We start from the raw sequence: 20,000 nt of genomic DNA on the forward strand, positions 1-20,000 counted from the left end.
CTGCAAGCAATAAATAAATGGTATGGTAGTAAGAATAATGTAAGGATTGTAAAATAAATAACGAAACAAAACAAAAGTGGGGGAATATAAGTATATCCGTCCGAAGGTGTCAGTGATCAAACCTGGAAGTAAAAAATATGCATCGCTGAGCACAGCCGGGATGAAAGTGAATGTAACGTTAATTGAGAGCTCTGACCGCCATCCATTGGTCTGCTCAGCGTCTTACATGTTCGGTAGCCCTTGTTGAGCCCGTTTAATACGTTTTCACCCAGTATGGTATAGTATGGATTCGAGTCCATGAGCAGACCCTAACACGCAATAACAAGGCACTCTAACCTGTACGGGGGATTGGTGTATATCCCCGGATAAACTTCTCTGCGTCCAAAACCGAGGAGAGCCAAATCTTCTCACCGGAAGGCTGGGCGAAGATGGAGTTTGTAGAGTTTGGTCATGACATCTCTGTAGTCGGCGCGATGCTTTGCCACATCGGGCGCATAATCCTCATAGACACGGAATGGATGCCCTTTATGTGACAGGTTGCCCCTCATTCGAGCTTCACGCAGGATAAGATCCTTGGTCTTGAAACTGTGACAGCAGATGATTACTGGGCGAGGACGTTTGCCCGGTCCAGGCACTGGGACAAGGGAGCGATGTGCGCGGTCCAGCTGGGGATCCGAATCCAAAACATCCGATCCCATTGCATCCTTCAATAGCTTGGCGAAGAAGTCGGTGGGGCGAGAGCCCGCCTCTACCCCCTCTGCCAGACCAACAACGCAAAGGTTATTACGTCTGGATCGGCCCTCCAGGTCCACCACTTTCACAGAAAGCCTCTGCACACTATCCTGCAATGACGTGCATAGCTTCTCTAACTCGTCGATCCTACCAGCGTTGAATTCAGAAGCTTTCTCAAGGTCCACAATACTCTGGCCATGCAAGGCGACCGTTCGAATGATGCTCTCGATTTTGGTGTCCAGTTCAGCAATAGTGGTCTTAAGATCCTCAGCTATAGCAACACGTAGCTCCCCCAAAGCCCGGGTAAGTTCTGTAAGTGTCACGTTGTTGCAGGTGCCTCCCGCCATGTCTGTCTCGTTGTTTAGTGGGGAGTAGGCCTCCGCTGTGGATTTATTGTCCTTTGGTCGCTTATTACTCGGCATTTTCATATAAAAAGTTACAATCTTGTATTAGAAAGAAACGTTTGTTGTAAAAAGTGCCATACAGTAGGTTAAATTAGATTATTTCGCAAAAAAGTTGCAGGAGCCTCTCACGCACAGCCGTTCACTCCAACATGCTAGCTCCGCCTCCCTGGTTCTCTTTCTAAACTGGCCATATACAGTGTTTCAACAATGTACAAATGGTTAAAGGACACAAGATAAAATAAATAAGCATAAATATGGGTTGTATTTACAATGGTGTTTGTTCTTCACTGGTTGCCCTTTTCTCGTGGCAACAGGTCACAAATCTTGCTGCTGTGCTGTGGAATTTCACCCAGTAGATATGGGAGTTTATCAAAATTGGATTTGTTTTCAAATTCTTTATGGATCTGTGTAATCTGAGGGAAATATGTCTCTCTAATATGGTCATACATTGGGCAGGAGGTTAGGAAGTGCAGCTCAGTTTCCACCTCATTTTGTGGGCAGTGAGCTCTCTTGAGAGCCATGTCTGCCTACGACGGCCTTTCTCAATAGCAAGGCTATGCTCACTGAGTCTGTACATAGTCAAAGCTTTCCTTAATTTTGGGTCAGTCACAGTGGTCAGGTATTCTGCCACTGTGTACTCTCTGTTTAGGGCCAAATAACATTCTAGTTTGCTCTGTTTTTTGTTAATTCTTTCCAATGTGTCAAGTAATTATCTTTTTGTTTTCTCATGATTTGGTTGGGTCTAATTGGGTCTCTCTCTGTCTCTCTCTGTCTCTCTCTCTCTCTGTCTCTCTCTCTCTCTGTCTCTCTCTCTCCCGGTCTCTCTCTCTTTCTGTCTCTCTCTGTCTCTCTTTCTCTCTCTCTCTCTGTCTCGCTCTCTCTCTCTCTGTCTCTCTCTGTCTCTGTCTCTCTGTCTCTCTCTCTCTGTCTCTCTCTGTCTCTCTCTCTGTCTGTCTCTCTCTCTCTGTCTTTCTCTCTCTCTGTCTCGCTCTCTGTCTCGCTCTCTCTCTGTCTGTCTGTCTCTCTCTCTGTCTCTGTCCCTCTCTCTCTCTCTCTCTTTCTCTCTCTCTCTCTACCTCTCCAGGCAGTGAACCAAGCGGGGGCGGGGCCTTACAGTGAACAGATGACCTTCCAGACTCCAGCGACTAATCCCGACGCAGTCTCTTCTTTCTTCCTGCTTGACCAGCTCCAATCAGATCAGTCCCCCTCCACCTGCCTCTTCCTGAAGTGGGAGGAGCCTAACTTTAATGGGGCGGATATAACGTCTTACATCATCAGTCTGGAAGATCAACTCATTACCGTGGAAACAGGAACCAGTCACCTGATCACTGACCTTCAGCCAGACAGCCAGTACAGGTACACACACAAACACACACACACTATTTCCAGTCCCAGCAGAATGTTCATGGTTGTAATTGAGATTGCGTTTGAGATGATGTTGGTCCACTTAGCAGCACTAATAGCAGTAATCATACCGTGTGTTTCTAGGAATTAAGTAAGGGAGTTGTGTGATTGGTTATTGTTCTCACTAAGTGTTTGTGATTCTGTGAGGCGAGTAAAGTGTGTGTCTGTGGGTGTAAGTGGTTATTCATGTTAGCAAGTGTTTGTAGATCTGTGTATGCATGCACGGGTGTGTGTGTGTGTGTGTGTGTGTGTGTGTGTGTGTGTGTGGCTGTTAGGCTGTTAGGCTGTTATTGTCGCCATGTCACTGTTTTTCTTACATAGTTGAGTTAGAACAACACTACTGACTGGGTCCCTCTTATTTGTGTGCATTTGCATGTGTATCCATCAATCACTCCATCTGATTGGTTACAGTCCATTTCCCCTGGATACTGATTCCAACTCATATAAAAACACTCCATAGGGCGATCAGTGGAAAAACTCATTCTCTTTTTTTGATAGGAAAGTGTTTGTTCATCTTAGTGTCTCAGACATTGTTTTAGTGTTTTCGATTTAACAAGGATAAAACAAAGAGGACCAGAGGAAGGATTTAATTATCTGATACTCAAAACTATTCTCATCTTCACCATATAACCCTCCCTCCCTCTCTCTCCTTCATTCTCTCCCCTTTCCTCTTCTCTTTCATTCTCTCCCCTTTCCTCTTCTCTTTCATTCTCTCCCCTTTCCTCTTCTCTTTCATTCTCTCCCCTTTCCTCTTCTCTTTCATTCTCTCCCCTTTCCTCTTCTCTTTCTCTCCCCTTTCCTCTTCTCTCTCGTCATCTTCCACACTTTCTGTCTTGTGTGGTTGAGTAACTATAACCTGTGTGTGTGTGTGTGTGTGTGTGTGTGTGTGTGTGTGTGTGTGTGTGTGTGTGTGTGTGTGTGTGTGTGTGTGTGTGTGTGTCATCAAGGAAAGGTTACTGTGTGTAAATGTCAAACAGTAAAATAATTAAGGTAATGAGAGAGAGGGAGAGATCCCAGTTGAACAGAGATTGTCCAGACAGAGAGAGAGAGAGAAGGAGTGAGGGAAAGGAAGTGAGATTGTCCAGAGAGAGAGAATGAGGGAAAGGAAGTGAGATTGTCCAGAGAGAGAGAGTGAGGGAAAGGAAGTGAGATTGTCCAGAGAGAGAGAGAGAGAGAGAGAGAGAGAGAGAGAGTGAGGGAAAGGAAGTGAGATTGTCCAGAGTGAAAGAGAGTGAGGGAAAGGAAGTGAGATTGTCCAGAGTGAAAGAGAGTGAGGGAAAGGAAGTGAGATTGTCCAGAGAGAGAGAGAGTGGGGGAAAGAGAGAGAGATTTATTCCTGGAAAAGAAGACAGGACAGTATAAGGACTCTAGTAAACAACAGAAAATAGATGGAACAACAACACAGTAAGTCCTCATCTTACCAGACATATTATATTCCTGACATGTCATTCAGGATAGAGGTCGACCGATTAATCGGAATGGCCGATTAATTAGGGATTTTAAGTTTTCATAACAATAGGAAATCGGTATTTTTGGGCACCAATTTGGCCGATTTTTAACATTTTTATTTAATCTTTATTTAACTAGGCAAGTCAGTTAAGAACACATTCTTATTTTCAATGACGGCCTAGGAACGGTGGGTTAACTGCCTTGTTCAGGGGCAGAACTGGGAATCAATCGGCGATTCAATCTCGCAACCTTACAGTTAACTAGTCCAGCGCTCTAACCACCTGCCTCTCATTGCACTCCACGAGGAGCCTGCCTGTTACCCGAATGCAGTAAGCCAAGGTAAGTTGCTAGCTAGCATTAAACTTATCTTATAAAAAGCAATCAATCAATCAATCATAATCACTAGTTAACTACACATGGTTGATGATATTACTAGTTTATCTCACGTGTCCTGCGTTGCATATAATCGATGCGGTGCGTATCGTTGCTCCAATGTGTACCTAACCATAAACATCAATGCCTTCCTTAAAATCAATACACAGAAGTATATATTTTTAAACCTGCATATTTAGCTAAAAGAAATCCAGGTTAGCAGGCAAAATTAACCATTTGAAATTGTGTCACTTCTCTTGCGTTCATTGTACGCAGAGTCAGGGTATATGCAACAGTTTGGGCCACCTAATTTGCCAGAATTTTACGTAATTATGACATCACATTGAAGGTTGTGCAATGTAACAGGAATATTTAGACTTATGGATGCCACCCGTTAGATAAAATACGGAACGGTTCCGTATTTCACTGAAAGAATAAACGTCTTGTTTTCAAGGTGATAGTTTCCAGATTCAACCATATTAATGACATACGGCTCGTATTTCTGTGTGTTTATTATATTATAATTGAGTCTATGATTTGGTAAAGCAGTCTGACTGAGCGATGGTAGGCACCAGCAGGCTCGTAGCATTCATTCAAGCAGCACTTTCATGTGTTTTGCCAGCAGCTCTTTGCAATGCTTCAAGCATTGAGCTGTTTATGACTTCAAGCCTATCAACTCCCGAGATTAGGCTGGTGTAACCGATGAAATGGCTAGCTAGTTAGCGGGGTGCGCGCTAATAGCGTTTCAAACGTCACTCACTCTGAGACTTGGAGTAGTTGTTCCCCTTGCTCTGCATGGGTAAAGCTGCTTCGAGGGTGGCTGTTGTCGTTGTGTTGCTGGTTCGAGCCCAGGTAGGGGAGAGGAGAGGGATGGGAGCTATACTGTTACACTGGCAATACTAAAGTGCCTATAAGAACATCCAATAGTCAAAGGTTAATGAAATACAAATGGTATAGAGGGAAATAGTCCTATAATTCCTATAATAACTACAACCTAAAACTTCTTACCTGGGAATATTGAAGACTCATGTTAAAGGAACCACCAGCTTTCATATGTTCTCATGTTCTGAGCAAGGAACTGAAACGTTAGCTTTCTTACATAGCACATATTTTACATGGCACATATTACTTCTCCAACACTTTGTTTTTGCATTATTTAAACCAAATTGAACATGTTTCATTATTTACTTGAGGCTAAATTGATTTTATTGATGTATTATATTGTTAAAATAAGTGTTCATTCAGTATTGTTGTAATTGTCATTATTACAAATAAAAATAAGAAATCGTCAGATTAATCTCTATCTGCTTTTTTTGGTCCTCCAATAATCGGTATCGGCGTTGAAAAATTATAATCGGTCGACCTCTAATTCAGGTCTAGCAATTACTATCCATAGAGGGCCATAGAGGTCAAGGAACTGTAAGAACAGATCTGAGAACAGATCTAAGAAAAGAGCTAATGCAGCGTTATAACGGTAATATACTGGATGAGATGACTCAAGATGATTGAGGTTGATGTGATTGCTATTCCTCTCTATTCCTAGTTATTCCATAGGGATGATGTTGAAAGGCATGACTAGGGTTGCCAAATTCCCTGGTTTTCCAGAAATCCTGTTGGAGCATTCCGGATTTCTTTCTTATTCCCCAGGATTCCAGGAATCCTCCAACTGGGATTTTAGGAAAACCAGGGAATTTATTGAAAGTTTGCGGGAATTTTGCAAGGTCGTGACTTGTTTTGGGGAACGGAAAATATCAGTCAGGAGAGACTGGGTTAGATGGATGCCTGCTAGGTGAGGTTAGGGGTCAGTCATGACGCAATGGACAGAGGAAAACACCCATCATTATAGCACCTCTAATGCTGCCTCTCTTCTGCTATTAACCAACATTAGTACTCAGACACACAGACCGTACAGTTTGTACTGTAGATGTGTAGTGGTGTAATAATGTTATATGATGGACTGATTGATCTTCTGTTTTATGTGTGATGGAAGTGCCTTAATGTGTTTGGACCCCAGGAAGAGTAGCTGCTGCAGGAACTAATGGGGATCCCTAATAAATACTAATACAAACACACACACACACACACACACACACACACACACACACACACACACACACACACACACACACACACACACACACACAAACCAAACTGGTTATGGACAAACTAACTTTCACACACTCAATTTACCCTAACCCCTCTCTCTCTTTCTCTCTCAGTGTGCGGATCCAAGCGGTGAATGTGATTGGCTGTGGCCCGTTGAGCCCACCTCTGGTGGCTAGGACACGCCCCCTCCCTCCGGCCCCTCCTCCTTTGGAATGTTCGGCTGCCGGCCCCCAGAGCCTGAAACTGAAGTGGGGGGAGAACGCTGCACACACACACACCCGCGCCCTGCTCTCCAATGACATGTTCTACACACTACAGATGGAAGATAAGAACCACAGGTAGAGTATAGAGCGCACACACACACACACACACACACACACACACACACACACAGCTACTACACTCCAATGGCTCAATGTTATGTACGGCCTAGATAAAAGCATCTGTTAAATGTCCATATCACAGTTCTACTGAAGGAAAATACTTCAAATGCATTGTGTGAGTGAGTGTGTGGTGCATGTGCGTGTGTGTGTGCGTGTGTGTGTGTGGGGGGGGGGGATAGGTAGGTAGGTAGGTAGGTAGAGGAAACGACAGTAACCAGTAGATCCAGGGAGAACTCACGATGAGAACATCTAGACTACAGAACTAATTAGAACCATGAACTGGTCAACCATGCAGTCCATTAGAGAACAGACCGAAGGAAGGAGAGAAATAAATAGAAAGGTAGGGAGGAGGGAGCGAGGGAAGGAGGGAAGTGGTTGGAGGTTGAAGGGAAGGAAGGAGGTAATAAAGGATAAGTGAGAGAATTAGAGAGACTGTCTGTCTGCCTAGCAGTGCCTTGGGTGATGGGTATGCTTGGCATCCCTAGTCACAGCCACATTACGACATGGATAACTGGTGTGGTTGGCATCTTGGCATCCCTAGCCACAGCCACATTACGACATGGATAACTGGTGTGGTTGGCATCTTGGTATCCCTAGCCACAGCCACATTACGACATGGATAACTGGTGTGGTTGGCATCTTGGCATCCCTAGCCACAGCCACATTACGACATGGATAACTGGTGTGGTTGGTATCCCTAGCCACAGCCACATTACGACATGGATAACTGGTGTGGTTGGCATCTTGGCATCCCTAGCCACAGCCACATTATGACATGGATAACTGGTGTGGTTGGCATCTTGGTATCCCTAGCCACAGCCACATTACGACATGGATAACTGGTGTGGTTGGCATCTTGGCATCCCTAGCCACAGCCACATTACGACATGGATAACTGGTGTGGTTGGCATCTTGGTATCCCTAGCCACAGCCACATTACGACATGGATAACTGGTGTGGTTGGCATCTTGGTATCCCTAGCCACAGCCACATTACGACATGGATAACTGGTGTGGTTGGCATCTTGGCATCCCTAGCCTCAGCCACATTACGACATGGATAACTGGTGTGGTTGGCATCCTGGCATCTTGGCATCCCTAGCCACAGCCACATTACGACATGGATAACTGGTGTGGTTGGCATCTTGGCATCCCTAGCCACAGCCACATTACGACATGGATAACTGGTGTGGTTGGCATCTTGGCATCCCTGGCCACAGCCACATTACAACATGGATAACTGGTGTGGTTGGCATCTTGGCATCCCTGGCCACAGCCAGAGGGTTGTGGACTAACTGACGGGGCGGTAATTAACTGACTGTCCAGTATGACCCCCACAATGCGAACATACACACCCTTCTATTCTAGCAGAGCTGAACTGCTTTCACAGCTTGGTGAGTATATACCCCTCCCCATCTCCTCCTTCATACCCATACGGTCACCCCCCACCAGACAGCTCTCATTGAATTACATACTGTACCCCTATTGGGCCATGAAATATAGCAGGTCACGTGACAAAGGAGATGATTGTGAACTACAGGAAAAGAAGGACCGAACACGCCCCCATTCTCATCGACGGGGCTGTAGTGGAGAAGGTTGAGAGCGTCAAGTTCCTTGGTGTCCACATCACCAACAAACTAGAATGGTCCAAACACACCAAGACAGTCGTGAAGAGGGCACGACAAAACCTATTCCCCCTCAGGAGACTGAAATGATTTGACATGGGTCCTCAGATACTCCAAAGATTTTACAGCTGAACCATCAAGAGCATCCTGACTGTTTGCATCACCACCTGGTACGGCAACTGCTCGGCATCCGCCCGTAAGACACTACAGAGGGTAATGCGTACGGCCCAGTACATCACTGGGTCCAAGCTTCCTGCCATCCAGGACCTCTATACCAGGCGGTGTCAGAGGAAGGCCCTAAAGATTGTCAAAGACTCCAGCCACCCTAGTCATAGACTGTTCTCTCTGCTACCGCACGGCAAGCGGTACCGGAGCGCCAAGTCTAGGTCCAAGAGGCTTCTAAACAGCTTCTACCCCCAAGCCATAAGACTACTGAACATCTAGTCTAATGGCTACCCAGACTATTCACATTGTCCCCCCCCCCTCCCTTCTCCACACCACTGCCACTCTATGTTGTCATCTATGCATAGTCACTTTAATGAACTCTACCTACATGTACATACTACCTCAACTAACCGGTGCCCCCACACATTGACTCTGTACCGGCACCCCCCTGTATATAGTTTTTTGTTTAGTTTTTTGACCTGCACAGGGAAAAACTCAGGGTTCTAGTTACAAGCTGACCTTGTCTTGTGGTCAGGAAAAACTCCTCTCCCTATTGATCTATGCACCATATAGCCTACACCTGTAGACCCATTTCCTGGGCGCGTCATCCCACGTCTTATGCGCAGTTCTCAATCAAAACATTGGTTTGTTTACACGGAAGTAAATATGACCATGTCCAACTTCAGGCGCAGCTCGTGCACGTTAGCAAACACGTAATCAGACGGTTATCGTCTACTATCGGAGGATTGATTACCGAGCAAGCCAGCGAGCCAAGGGAAAACATCCCAAAGAGATCTTGTTGAACACAGCTTTAGCCATCAGACTGGTGTGCTGTCATTGTCATCACTCACTCAGCTAGGTTTGTCAAGGTCCTGACGCCCGTGTATAGCTATCGGCTACAGGGGTTTTTGTCGCGAGCGTGCGCGCTTCACTCGAACGTGACGTTTGCTTGTATTCACCAAGCCGGAGTAGGAAAATAAATGCAGGCTAGAACTGCATCTCAAATGGCACCCTATTCCCTGTATAGTGCACTAGTTCTGACCAGGGCCTATAGGGGCCTAGCAGGTGCCCTTAAACAAGTCTGTAATGCATGTAATGGATCCGTGTGATTCCTGACACGTCTCAGACTGATGAATATTGACTCATTACTTCTGTTAAGAACATGTCATTATGAGGAGTTTAGCTGCATTTAGCAGTCTCTCTCTCTCCCCTTCTATCTCCTCTCTATCTCTCTCCCCCTCTACCTCCTCTCTATCTCTCTCCCCTTCTACCTCCTCTCTATCTCTCTCCCCTTCTACCTCCTCTCTATCTCTCTCCCCCTCTACCTCCTCTCTATCTCTCTCCCCCTCTACCTCCTCTCTATCTCTCTCCCCCTCTACCTCCTCTCTATCTCTCTCCCCCTCTACCTCCTCTATCTCTCTCCCCTTCTACCTCCTCTCTATCTCTCTCCCCTTCTACCTCCTCTCTATCTCTCTCCCCTTCTACCTCCTCTCTACCCCCCAGTCTCGCCCCCTCTCCTCTCTACCTCTCTCCCCTTCTACTACCTCTCTATCTCTCTCCCCCTCTACCTCCTTTCTCTCTCTCCCCCTCTACCTCCTCTCTATCTTTCTCCCATTCTACATCCTCTCTATCTTTCTCCCATTCTACATCCTCTCTCCCCCTCTCTCTCCCCTTCTACCTCCTCTCTATCTCTCTCCCCTTCTACCTCCTCTCTACGCCCCCTCTACCTCCTCTCTATCTCTCTCCCTCTCTACCTCCTCTCTACCTCCCCGTCTCTCCCCCTCTACCTCCTCTCTATCTCTCTCCCGTTCTACCTCCTCTCTACCCCCTCTCTCCCCCTCTACCTCCTCTCTACCCCCCCTCTCTACCTCCTCTCTATCGATCTCCCCCTCTACCTCCTCTCTATCTCTGTCTACCTCTACCTCCTCTCTACCCCCCCTCTCCCCCTCTACCTCCTCTCTCTCTCTCCCCCTCTACCTCCTCTCTACCCCCCTCTCCCCCTCTACCTCCTCTCTATCTCTATCCCCCTCTACCGCCTCTCTATCCCCCTCTCTATCTCTCTCCCTCCTCTCTATCCCCCCATCCCTCTCTCTCTCTGCATGTGTCTCTGCAGGGTAGAAAGGGGATCATCAGAGCTATATGGATTTAACTGGCAGTAACTAGCAGTATTGGAGACCCCCTCTCATCTACCCTCCTCACATTTTCCCAGTCCTTCTCTCCCCTTCTACCTCCTCTCTACCCCCTCTCATCTACCCTCCTCACATTTTCCCAGTCCTTCTCTCCCCTTCTACCTCCTCTCTACCCCCTCTCATCTACCCTCCTCACATTTTCCCAGTCCTTCTCTCCCCTTCTACCTCCTCTCTACCCCCTCTCATCTACCCTCCTCACATTTTCCCAGTCCCTCTTCTCCCCTGCCGCTCCTAAACAAACAGTGTTAGGGCTGAATTACCTGGAATCTCTGTAATTGACAGATTGCTATGGTAACGAGAGAGAGAGAGAGAGAATTATTGGCAGTGAACAAAGACATATCAAATGACCAAACAGCAAATATTGTTTTCATTTCTACAATGACCTTCTCAAACTCATGTGGTGTCCCAACACCTGTCTGTCTGTCCCCTCCCCTCTCTCTCTGTAAGATGTCCTAGCCATGTCTGAATCCTGGCTTAAGAAGACCACCAAAAACCCTGACATTTCCATCCCTATCTATAACATTTTTCGACAAGATAGAACTGCCAAAGGGGGAAGAGTTTCAATCTACTGCAGAGATTGCAACTCTGTCGTACTATCCAGGTCTGTTCCCAAACAATTCAAGCTTCAACTTTAAAAAATCCACCTTTCCAGAAATAAGTCTCTCACTGTTGCCGCTTGTTATAGACCCCCATCAGCTCCCAGCTGTGCCCCTGGGCACCATATGTGAACTAATTGCCCCCCATCTATCTTCAGAGCTCGTGCTGCTAGGTGACCTAAACTGGGACATGCTTAACACCCCGGCCACCCTACAATCTAAGCTTGATGCCCTCAATCTCACACAAGTTATCAATGAACCTACCAGATACAACCCCAAATCCGTAAACACGGGCACCCTTATAGATATCATCCTAACCAATTTGCCCTCCAAATATACCTCTGCTGTCTTCAACCAAGATCTCAGCGACCATCGCCTCATTGCCTGCATCCGTAATGGGTCTGCGGTCAAACGACCACCCCTCATCACTGTCAAACGCTCAGCGAGCAGGCCTTTCTAATCGACCTGGCCCGGGTATCCTGGAAGGATATTGACCTCACCCCTTCATTAGAGGATGCCTGGTTATTCTTTAAAAGTGCCTTCCTCACCATCTTAAATAAGCATGCCCCATTCAAAAAATGTAGAGAGATATAGATATAGCCCCTGGTTCACTCCAGACCTGACTGCCCTTGACCAGCACAAAAATATCCTGTGGGTTCTGCATTAGCATCGAATAGCCCCCGTGATATGCAACTTTTCAGGGAAGTTAGAAACTAATATACACAGGCAGTTAGGAAAGCTAAGGCTAGCTTTTTCAAACATAAATTTGCATCCTGTAGCACAAACTCAAAAAGTTCTGGGACACTGTAAAGTCCATGGAAAATAAGAGCACCTCCTCCCAGCTGCCCACTGCACTGAGGCTAGGAAACACTGTCACCACCGATAAATCCACTATAATTGAGAATTTCAATAAGCATTTTTCTGCAGCTGGCCATGCTTTCCACCTGGCTACCCCTACACCGGTCAACTGCCCTGCACCCTCCACAGCAACTCTCCCAAGCCTCCCCATTTCTCCTTCACCCAAATCCAGATAGCTGATGTTCTGAAAGAGTTGTCAAATCTGGACCCCTACAAATCAGCCGGGCTAGACCATCTGGATTCTCTCTTTGTTACGCTCGTCGAAATGATCGGACCAAGGTGCAGCGTTTTATCTTTATTAAAAATGAACACCTATAAACAACAAAAGGAGAACAAACGGTAGGCTACAAGAGCTGTACAAAAACAACATCCCACAAAACTAAGGTGGCAAAACAGGCTGCCTAAGTATGATTCCCAATCAGAGACAACGATAGACAGCTGTCCCTGATTGAGAACCATACCCGGCCAAAACATAGAAATAAAGAACATAGTTTCCCCACCTGAGTCATACCTTGACCAACCAAACATAGAGAATAAAAAGATCTCTACGGTCAGGGCGTGACACTCTTTCTAAAGTTATCTGCCGAAATTGTTGCAAGCTCTATTACTAGCCTGTTCAACCTCTCTTTCATATCGTCTGAGATCCACAAAGATTGGAAAGCTGCCACGGTCGTCCCCTTCTTCAAAGGGGGAGACACTCTAGACCCAAACTGTTACAGACCTATATCTATCCTACCCTGCCTTTCTAAGGTCTTCGAAAAGCCAAGTTAACAAACATATTACCGACCATTTCAAATTCCACCTTTCCTTCTCCGCTATGCAATCTGGGTCCGAGCTGGTCATGGGTGCACCTCAGCCACGCTCAAGGTCCTAAAAGATATCATAACCGCCATCGATAAGAGACAGTACTGTGCAGCTGTATTCATTGACCTGGCTAAGGCTTTTGACTCTGTCAATCAACACATTCTTATCGGCAGACTCAACAGCCTTGGTTTCTCTAATGACTGCTGCGCCTGGTTTACCAACTACTTCTCTGATAGAGTTCAGTGTGTCAAATCGGAGGGACTGTTGTCTGGACCTATGGGAGTGCCACAGGGTTCAATTCTCAGGCCGACTCTCTTCTCTGTATACATCAATGATGTCGCTATTGCTGCTGGTGATTCTCTGATCCACCTCTACGCCGACGACACCATTCTGTATACTTCTGTCCTTTCCTTGGACACTGTGCTATCTAACCTCCAAACAAGCTTCAATGCCATACAACTCTCCTTCCGTGGCCTCCAACTGCTCTTAAATGCAAGTAAAACTAAATGCATGCTCTTCAACCGATCACTGCCCGCCTAGCATCACTACTCTAGATGGCTCCGACTTAGAATATGTGGACAACTACAAATACCTAGGTGTCTGGTTAGACTGTAAACTCTCCTTCCAGACTCATAATCGGCTTCCTATTTTGCAACAAAGCATCCTTCACTCATGCTGCCAAATATACCCTCGTAAAACTGACCATCCTACCGATCCTCCACTTCGGCGATGTCATTTACAAAATAGCCTCCAACACCCTACTCAACAAATTGGATGCAGTCTATCACAGTGCCATCCGTTTTGTCACCAAAGCGCCATATACTATCCACCACTGCGACCTGTACGCTCTCGTTGGCTGGCCCTCGCTTCATACTCGTCGCCAAACCCACTGGCTCCAGGTCACCTACAAGTCTGCTAGGTAAAGCCCTGCCTTATCTCAGCTCACTGGTCACCATAGCAGCACCCACTCGTAGCACGCGCTCCAGCAGGTATATCTCACTGATCACCCCCAAAGCCAATTCCTCCTTTGGCTGCCTTTCCTTGCAGTTCTCTGCTGCCAATGACTGGAACGAATTGCATAGCCCATCTGTAAATAGCCCATCCAACTACCTCATCCTCATACTGTATTTATTTATTTATCTTGCTCCTTTGCACCCCAGTATTTCTGCTTGCGCATTCATCTTCCGCACATCTTTCACTCCAGTGTTTAATTGCTATATTGTAGTTACTTCGCCACCATGACCTATTTATTGGCTCCCTTATCTAACCTTATTTGCACACAATGCATATAGACTCTTTCTATTGTGTTATTGGCTGTATGTTTGTTTATTCCTTGTGTAACTCTGTGTTGTTGTTTGTGTCGAACTGCTTTGCTTTATCTTGGCCAGGTGGCAGTTGTAAATGAGAACTTGTTCTCAACTGGCCTACCTGGTTAAATAAAGGTGAAATACAAATGAAATAAATAAAGATGCAGTGAAAGAACTACACCCCCACCTCTGCCTCCCCCTCTCTCTTCTTATCGTCATGTTTCCTGTCTCGCTGCCTTTATTTGTGTCCATTTGAAGCTCGGAGCGCGTAGCCACCCTTCCTCCTACATACACAGAGAGAGTTGTTCTGTCTTTTGTAGCCCATCATAGCCGGTGTGTTTTGTTAGGCTTTTGATGGGGGTATACCTGCTATGTAATGTTCTCAGAGTGTGTTGTGTACCTGCTATGTAATGTTCTCAGAGTGTGTGTTGTTTATTTCAGGCTAAGTGGTGTGTTAATTGTTAGGCCCTGGTTGTGCCAAACTGCCTTGCCAGAACTACCCTGGGTCATAACTCATCATTTACACACACACACACACACACACACAGACACACACACGGTCTGCCAGCACTGATGATTATGAAAATGTCCTGAGAGTAAAAACAGAATTCTGTTGGGCAGAGATGGACCTGTTTACCGGATTAACTGGTCCTACTGCACATATGCAATAAAGAGAACATAACAACAGATGATATACCCTAAAAGACGTGTGTGTGTGTGTGTGTGTGTGTGTGTGTGTGTGTGTGATGAGTGAAAGACGTGTGCGTGCGTGCATGCGCATCTCTTCCCTACAATAAAGGCTTCACGTGAAGTTATGTCTCTGTCACTATCAGACGCTTAGCTGAAGCTCTCAATCTCCCTCCCTCCCTCCCTCCCTCCCTCCCTCCCTCCCTCCCTCCCTCCTTACCCATCTACCTCTTTCCACTGCCTTCTCTCTTTATGAGAGCCTGCTTTCATCATTTTATTAGACTCCTTATTGTTCTCTCTTTTCCCCTCTTTCTCTCTTCCTCTCTCTATCGCTCCCTTTCTCTCTCTCTCTTTCTCTCTTCCTCTCTCTCTATTGCTCCCTTTCTCTCTCTCTCTTTCTTTCTCTTCCTCTCTCTCTCTCCTAACCTCTCAATCTTGTCTTTATGTCCAGGTTTGTGTGTATCTACAGAGGTCCCAGTCATACTTACAAGGTGCAGCGCCTGACCGAGTCCACCAATTACCGGTTCAGGATCCAGGCATGTAGTGACGCAGGGGAGGGACCGTTCTCAGACACACATACCTTCTCTACCACCAAGACTGTACCCTCTGCACTCAAAGGTAAGGGTGTGTGTCTGTCTGACGGTGCGTGTGTTTCCGTCACAGGAGGCTGCTGAGGGGAGGAAGGCTCATAATAATGGCTGGAATGGAGTGAGTGGACTGATATATCAACCACATGGAAACCATGTGTGATGTGTTTGATACCATTCCATTTATTCCGTTGCAACCACTACTAAATTCAGCAAAAAAAGAAACGTCCCCTTTTCAGGACCCTGTCTTTCAAAGATAATTCATAAAAATCCAAATAACTTCACAGATCTTCATTGTTAAAGGGTTTAAACACTGTTTCCCATGCTTGTTCAATGAACCATAAACAATTAATGAACATGCACCCGTGGTACGGTCGTTAAGACACTAACAGCTTACAGACGGTAGGCAGTTAAGGTCACAGTTATGAAAACTTAGGACACTAAAGAGGCCTTTCTACTGACTCTGAAAAACACCTAAAGAAAGATGCCCAGGGTCCCTGCTCATCTGCGTGAATGTGCCTTAGGCATGCTGCAAGGAGGCATGAGGTCTGCAGATGTGGCCAGGGCAATAAATTGCAATGTCCGTACTGTGAGACGCCTAAGACAGCGCTACAGGGAGACAGGACGGACAGCTGATCGTTCTCGCAGTGGCAGACCACGTGTAACAACACCTGCACAGGATCGGTACATCCGAACATCACACCTGCGGGACAGGTACAGGATGGCAACAACAACTGCCCGAGTTACACCAGGAATGCACAATCCCTCCATCAGTGCTCAGTCTGTCTGCAATAGGCTGAGAGAGGCTGGACTGAGGGTTTGTAGGAATGTTGAATGGCAGGTCCTCACCAGACATCACCGGCAACAACGTCGCCTATGGGCACAAACCCACCGTCGCCTGACCAGACAAGACTGGCAAAAAGTGCTCTTCTCTGACCAGTTGCGGTTTTGCCTCACCAGGGGTGATGGTCGGATTCAAGTTTATCTTTGTGGGAATGAGCATTACACTAAGGACTGTCGAAACCATCCAGGGTGGTGATGCTAGTCGGGCGTGCGGGTGCAGGCAGCGAACGGTTGAAAAGCATGCATTTGGTTTTATTAGCGTTTAAGAGTAGTTGGAGGCCACGGAAGGAGTGTTGTATGGCATTGAAGCTCGTTTGTAGGTTAGATAGCACAGTGTCCAAGGAAGGGCCAGATGTATACAGAATGGTGTTGTCTGCGTAGAGGTGGATCAGGGAATCGCCCGCAGCAAGAGCAATATCATTGATGTATACAGAGAAAAGAGTCGGCCCGAGAATTGAACCCTGTGGTACCCCCATAGAGACTGCCAGAGGACCGGACAACATGACCTCCGATTTGACACACGGAACTCTGTCTGCAAAGTAGTTGGTGAAACAGGCAAGGCAGTCATTAGAAAAACCGAGGCTACTGAGTCTGCCGATAAGAATATGGTGATTGACAGAGTCGAAAGCTTTGGCCAGGTCGATGAAGACGGCTGCACAGTACTGTCTTTTATCGATGGCGGTTATGATATCGTTTAGTACCTTGAGCGTGGCTGAGGTGCACCCGTGACCGGCTCGGAAACCGGATTGCACAGAGGAGAAGGTACGGTGGGATTCGAGATGGTCAGTGACCTGTTTGTTGACTTGGCTTTCAAAGACCTTAGATAGGCAGGGCAGGATGGATATAGGTCTGTAACAGTTTGGGTCCAGGGTGTCACCCCCTTTGAAGAGGGGGATGACCGCGGCAGCTTTCCAATCCTTGGGGATCTCAGATGATACGAAGGAGAGGTTGAACAGGCTGGTAATAGGGGTTGCGACAATGGCAGCGGACAGTTTCAGAAATAGAGGGTCCAGATTGTCAAGCCCAGCTGATTTGTATGGGTCCAGGTTTTGCAGCTCTTTCAGAACATCAGCTATCTGGATTTGGGTAAAGGAGAAGCTGGGGAGGCTCCGGCAAGTAGCTGCGGGGGGTGCGGAGCTGTTGGCCGAGGTTGGAGTAGCCAGGAGGAAGGCATGGCCAGCCGTTGAGAAATGCTTGTTGAAGTTTTCGATTATCACGGATTTATCGGTGGTGACCGTCTTACCTAGCCTCAGTGCAGTGGGCAGCTGGGAGGAGGTGCTCTTGTTCTCCAAGGACTTTACAGTGTCCCATAACTTTTTGGAGTTAGAGCTACAGGATGCAAATTTCTTCTTGAAAAAGCTAGCCTTAGCTTTCCTAACTGACTGTGTATATTGGTTCCTGACTTCCCTGAACAGTTGCATATCGCGGGGACTATTCGATGCTATTGCAGTCCGCCACAGGATGTTTTTGTGCTGGTCGAGGGCAGTCAGGTCTGGAGTGAACCAAGGGCTATATCTGTTCTTAGTTATGCATTTTTTGAACGGAGCATGCTTATCTAAAATGAGGAAGTTACTTTTAAAGAATGACCAGGCATCCTCAACTGACGGGATGAGGTCAATATCTTTCCAGGATACCCGGGCCTGGTCGATTAGAAAGGCCTGCTCGCAGAAGTGTTTTAGGGAGCGTTTGACAGTGATGAGGGGTGGTCGTTTGACTGCGGATCCGTAGCGGATACAGGCAATGAGGCAGATATCGCTGAGATCCTGATTGAAGACAGCAGAGGTATATTTGGAGGGCAAGTTGGTCAGGATAATGTCTATTAGGGTGCCCATGTTTATGGATTTAGGGTTGTACCTGGTGGGTTCCTTGATGATTTGTGTGAGATTGAGGGCATCTAGCTTAGATTGTAGGACTGCCGGGGTGTTAAGCATATCCCAGTTTAGGTCACCTAACAGAACAAACTCTGAAGCTAGATGGGGGCGATCAATTCATAGATGGTGTCCAGGGCACAGCTGGGAGCTGAGGGAGGTCGGTAGCAGGCGGCAACAGTGAGAGACTTATTTCTGGAGAGATTCATTTTTAGAATTAGAAGTTCGAACTGTTTGGGCATAGACCTGGAAAGTATGACAGAGTTGCAATCTCTGCAGTAGATTGCAACTCTTCCCCCTTTGGCAGAAAGACTCTTGACGGAAAGTGTTATAGTTGGGTATGGAAATCTCCAAATTTTTGGTGGCCTTCCTAAGCAAGGATTCAGACACGGCAAGGACATCAGGGTTGGTAGAGTGTGCTAAAGCAGTGAGTAAAACAAACTTAGGGAGGAGGCTTCTGATGTTGACATGCATGAAACCAAGGCTTTTTCGATCACAGAAGTCAACAAATGAGGGTGCCTGGGGACATGCAGGGCCTGGCTTTACCTCATCCGAGGAACAGAGGAGGAGTAGGATGAGGGTGCGGCTAAAGGCTATCAAAACTGGTCGCCTAGAGCGTTGGGGACAAGGAATAAAAGGAGCAGATTTCTGGGCATGGTAGAATAGATTCCGGGCATAATGTGCAGACAGGGGTATGGTGGGGTGCGGGTACAGCGGAGGCAAGCCCAGGTACTGGGTGATGATAAGAGAGGTTGTATCTCTGGACATGCTGGTTATAATGGGTGAGGTCACCGCATGTGTGGGAGGTGGGACAAAGGAGGTATCAGAGTTGTGAGGAGTGGAACTAGGGCCTCCATTGTAAACTAAAACAATGATAACTAACCTGAACAACAGTATACAAGGCATATTGATATTTGAGAGAGACATACAGCAAGGCATAAAGTAATCGCAGGTCTTGATTGGGAGAGCTAGCTAAAACAACAGGTGAGACAACAGCTAGTCAGCTAACACAACAACAGCAGGTAAAATGGCGATGACTAGGCAGAGAGGGTCGGATTAACTACACACAGAGCCTGAGTGCGGCTGGGGCCGACAGATAAAACATAAATAAACAGAATGGAGTACCGTGATTAATGGACAGTCCAGCAGGCATCAGCTATGTAGCCAAGTGATCACAGTGTCCAGGGGCCAGCAGTAGATGGAACAGGGAAGCCGCCATTACGCTAGTGACACGGCGTTTAAAGTTAGTAGCCCGGGGGTGGTGTTCAGTTTATGTCTCAGTTGTTGAATCTTGTTTTGTTCATACAAATATTTACACGTTAAGTTTGCTGAAAATAAACGCAGTTGACAGTGAGAGGATGTTTCTTTTTTTGAGTTTATGAGTCATCCTCACAAATGAAGGTGTCATCAGCTGCCTGTGGTTTCCATGTGTTTATGACATTGTTTGTGACAATGTGTCCTGTCTGCCTACAGCTCCCAGAGTGCACCAACTGGAAGGGAATGTGTGTGAGGTCACCTGGGAGACCATTCCACCAATGAGAGGCGACCGTGTCAACTACATCCTGCAGGTGCTGGTTGGACGAGAGTCAGAGTACAAACAGGTAACACGCACACACACACAC

The 20,000-nt window shown here is 46.7% G+C and overlaps 1 protein-coding gene across 3 annotated transcripts in view; it reads left to right on the forward strand.

The window, feature by feature from the left end:
• Positions 1–20,000, forward strand: part of LOC139373104 (fibronectin type III domain-containing protein 3B-like) — a 143,084-nt gene that overhangs the window by 116,877 nt on the left and 6,207 nt on the right. For all 3 annotated transcript variants that reach the window (XM_071113215.1, XM_071113214.1, XM_071113216.1), the window contains exons 23-26: positions 2,221–2,492; positions 6,581–6,805; positions 15,532–15,698; positions 19,852–19,979. In XM_071113215.1, the coding sequence (XP_070969316.1) occupies positions 2,221–2,492; positions 6,581–6,805; positions 15,532–15,698; positions 19,852–19,979 (792 nt within the window). The remainder of the gene's footprint in view (positions 1–2,220; positions 2,493–6,580; positions 6,806–15,531; positions 15,699–19,851; positions 19,980–20,000) is intronic.

The sequence above is a fragment of the Oncorhynchus clarkii genome, chromosome 18 (genome assembly GCF_045791955.1).
Source record: "Oncorhynchus clarkii lewisi isolate Uvic-CL-2024 chromosome 18, UVic_Ocla_1.0, whole genome shotgun sequence".
NCBI classification, from domain to species: Eukaryota; Metazoa; Chordata; class Actinopteri; order Salmoniformes; family Salmonidae; genus Oncorhynchus; species Oncorhynchus clarkii.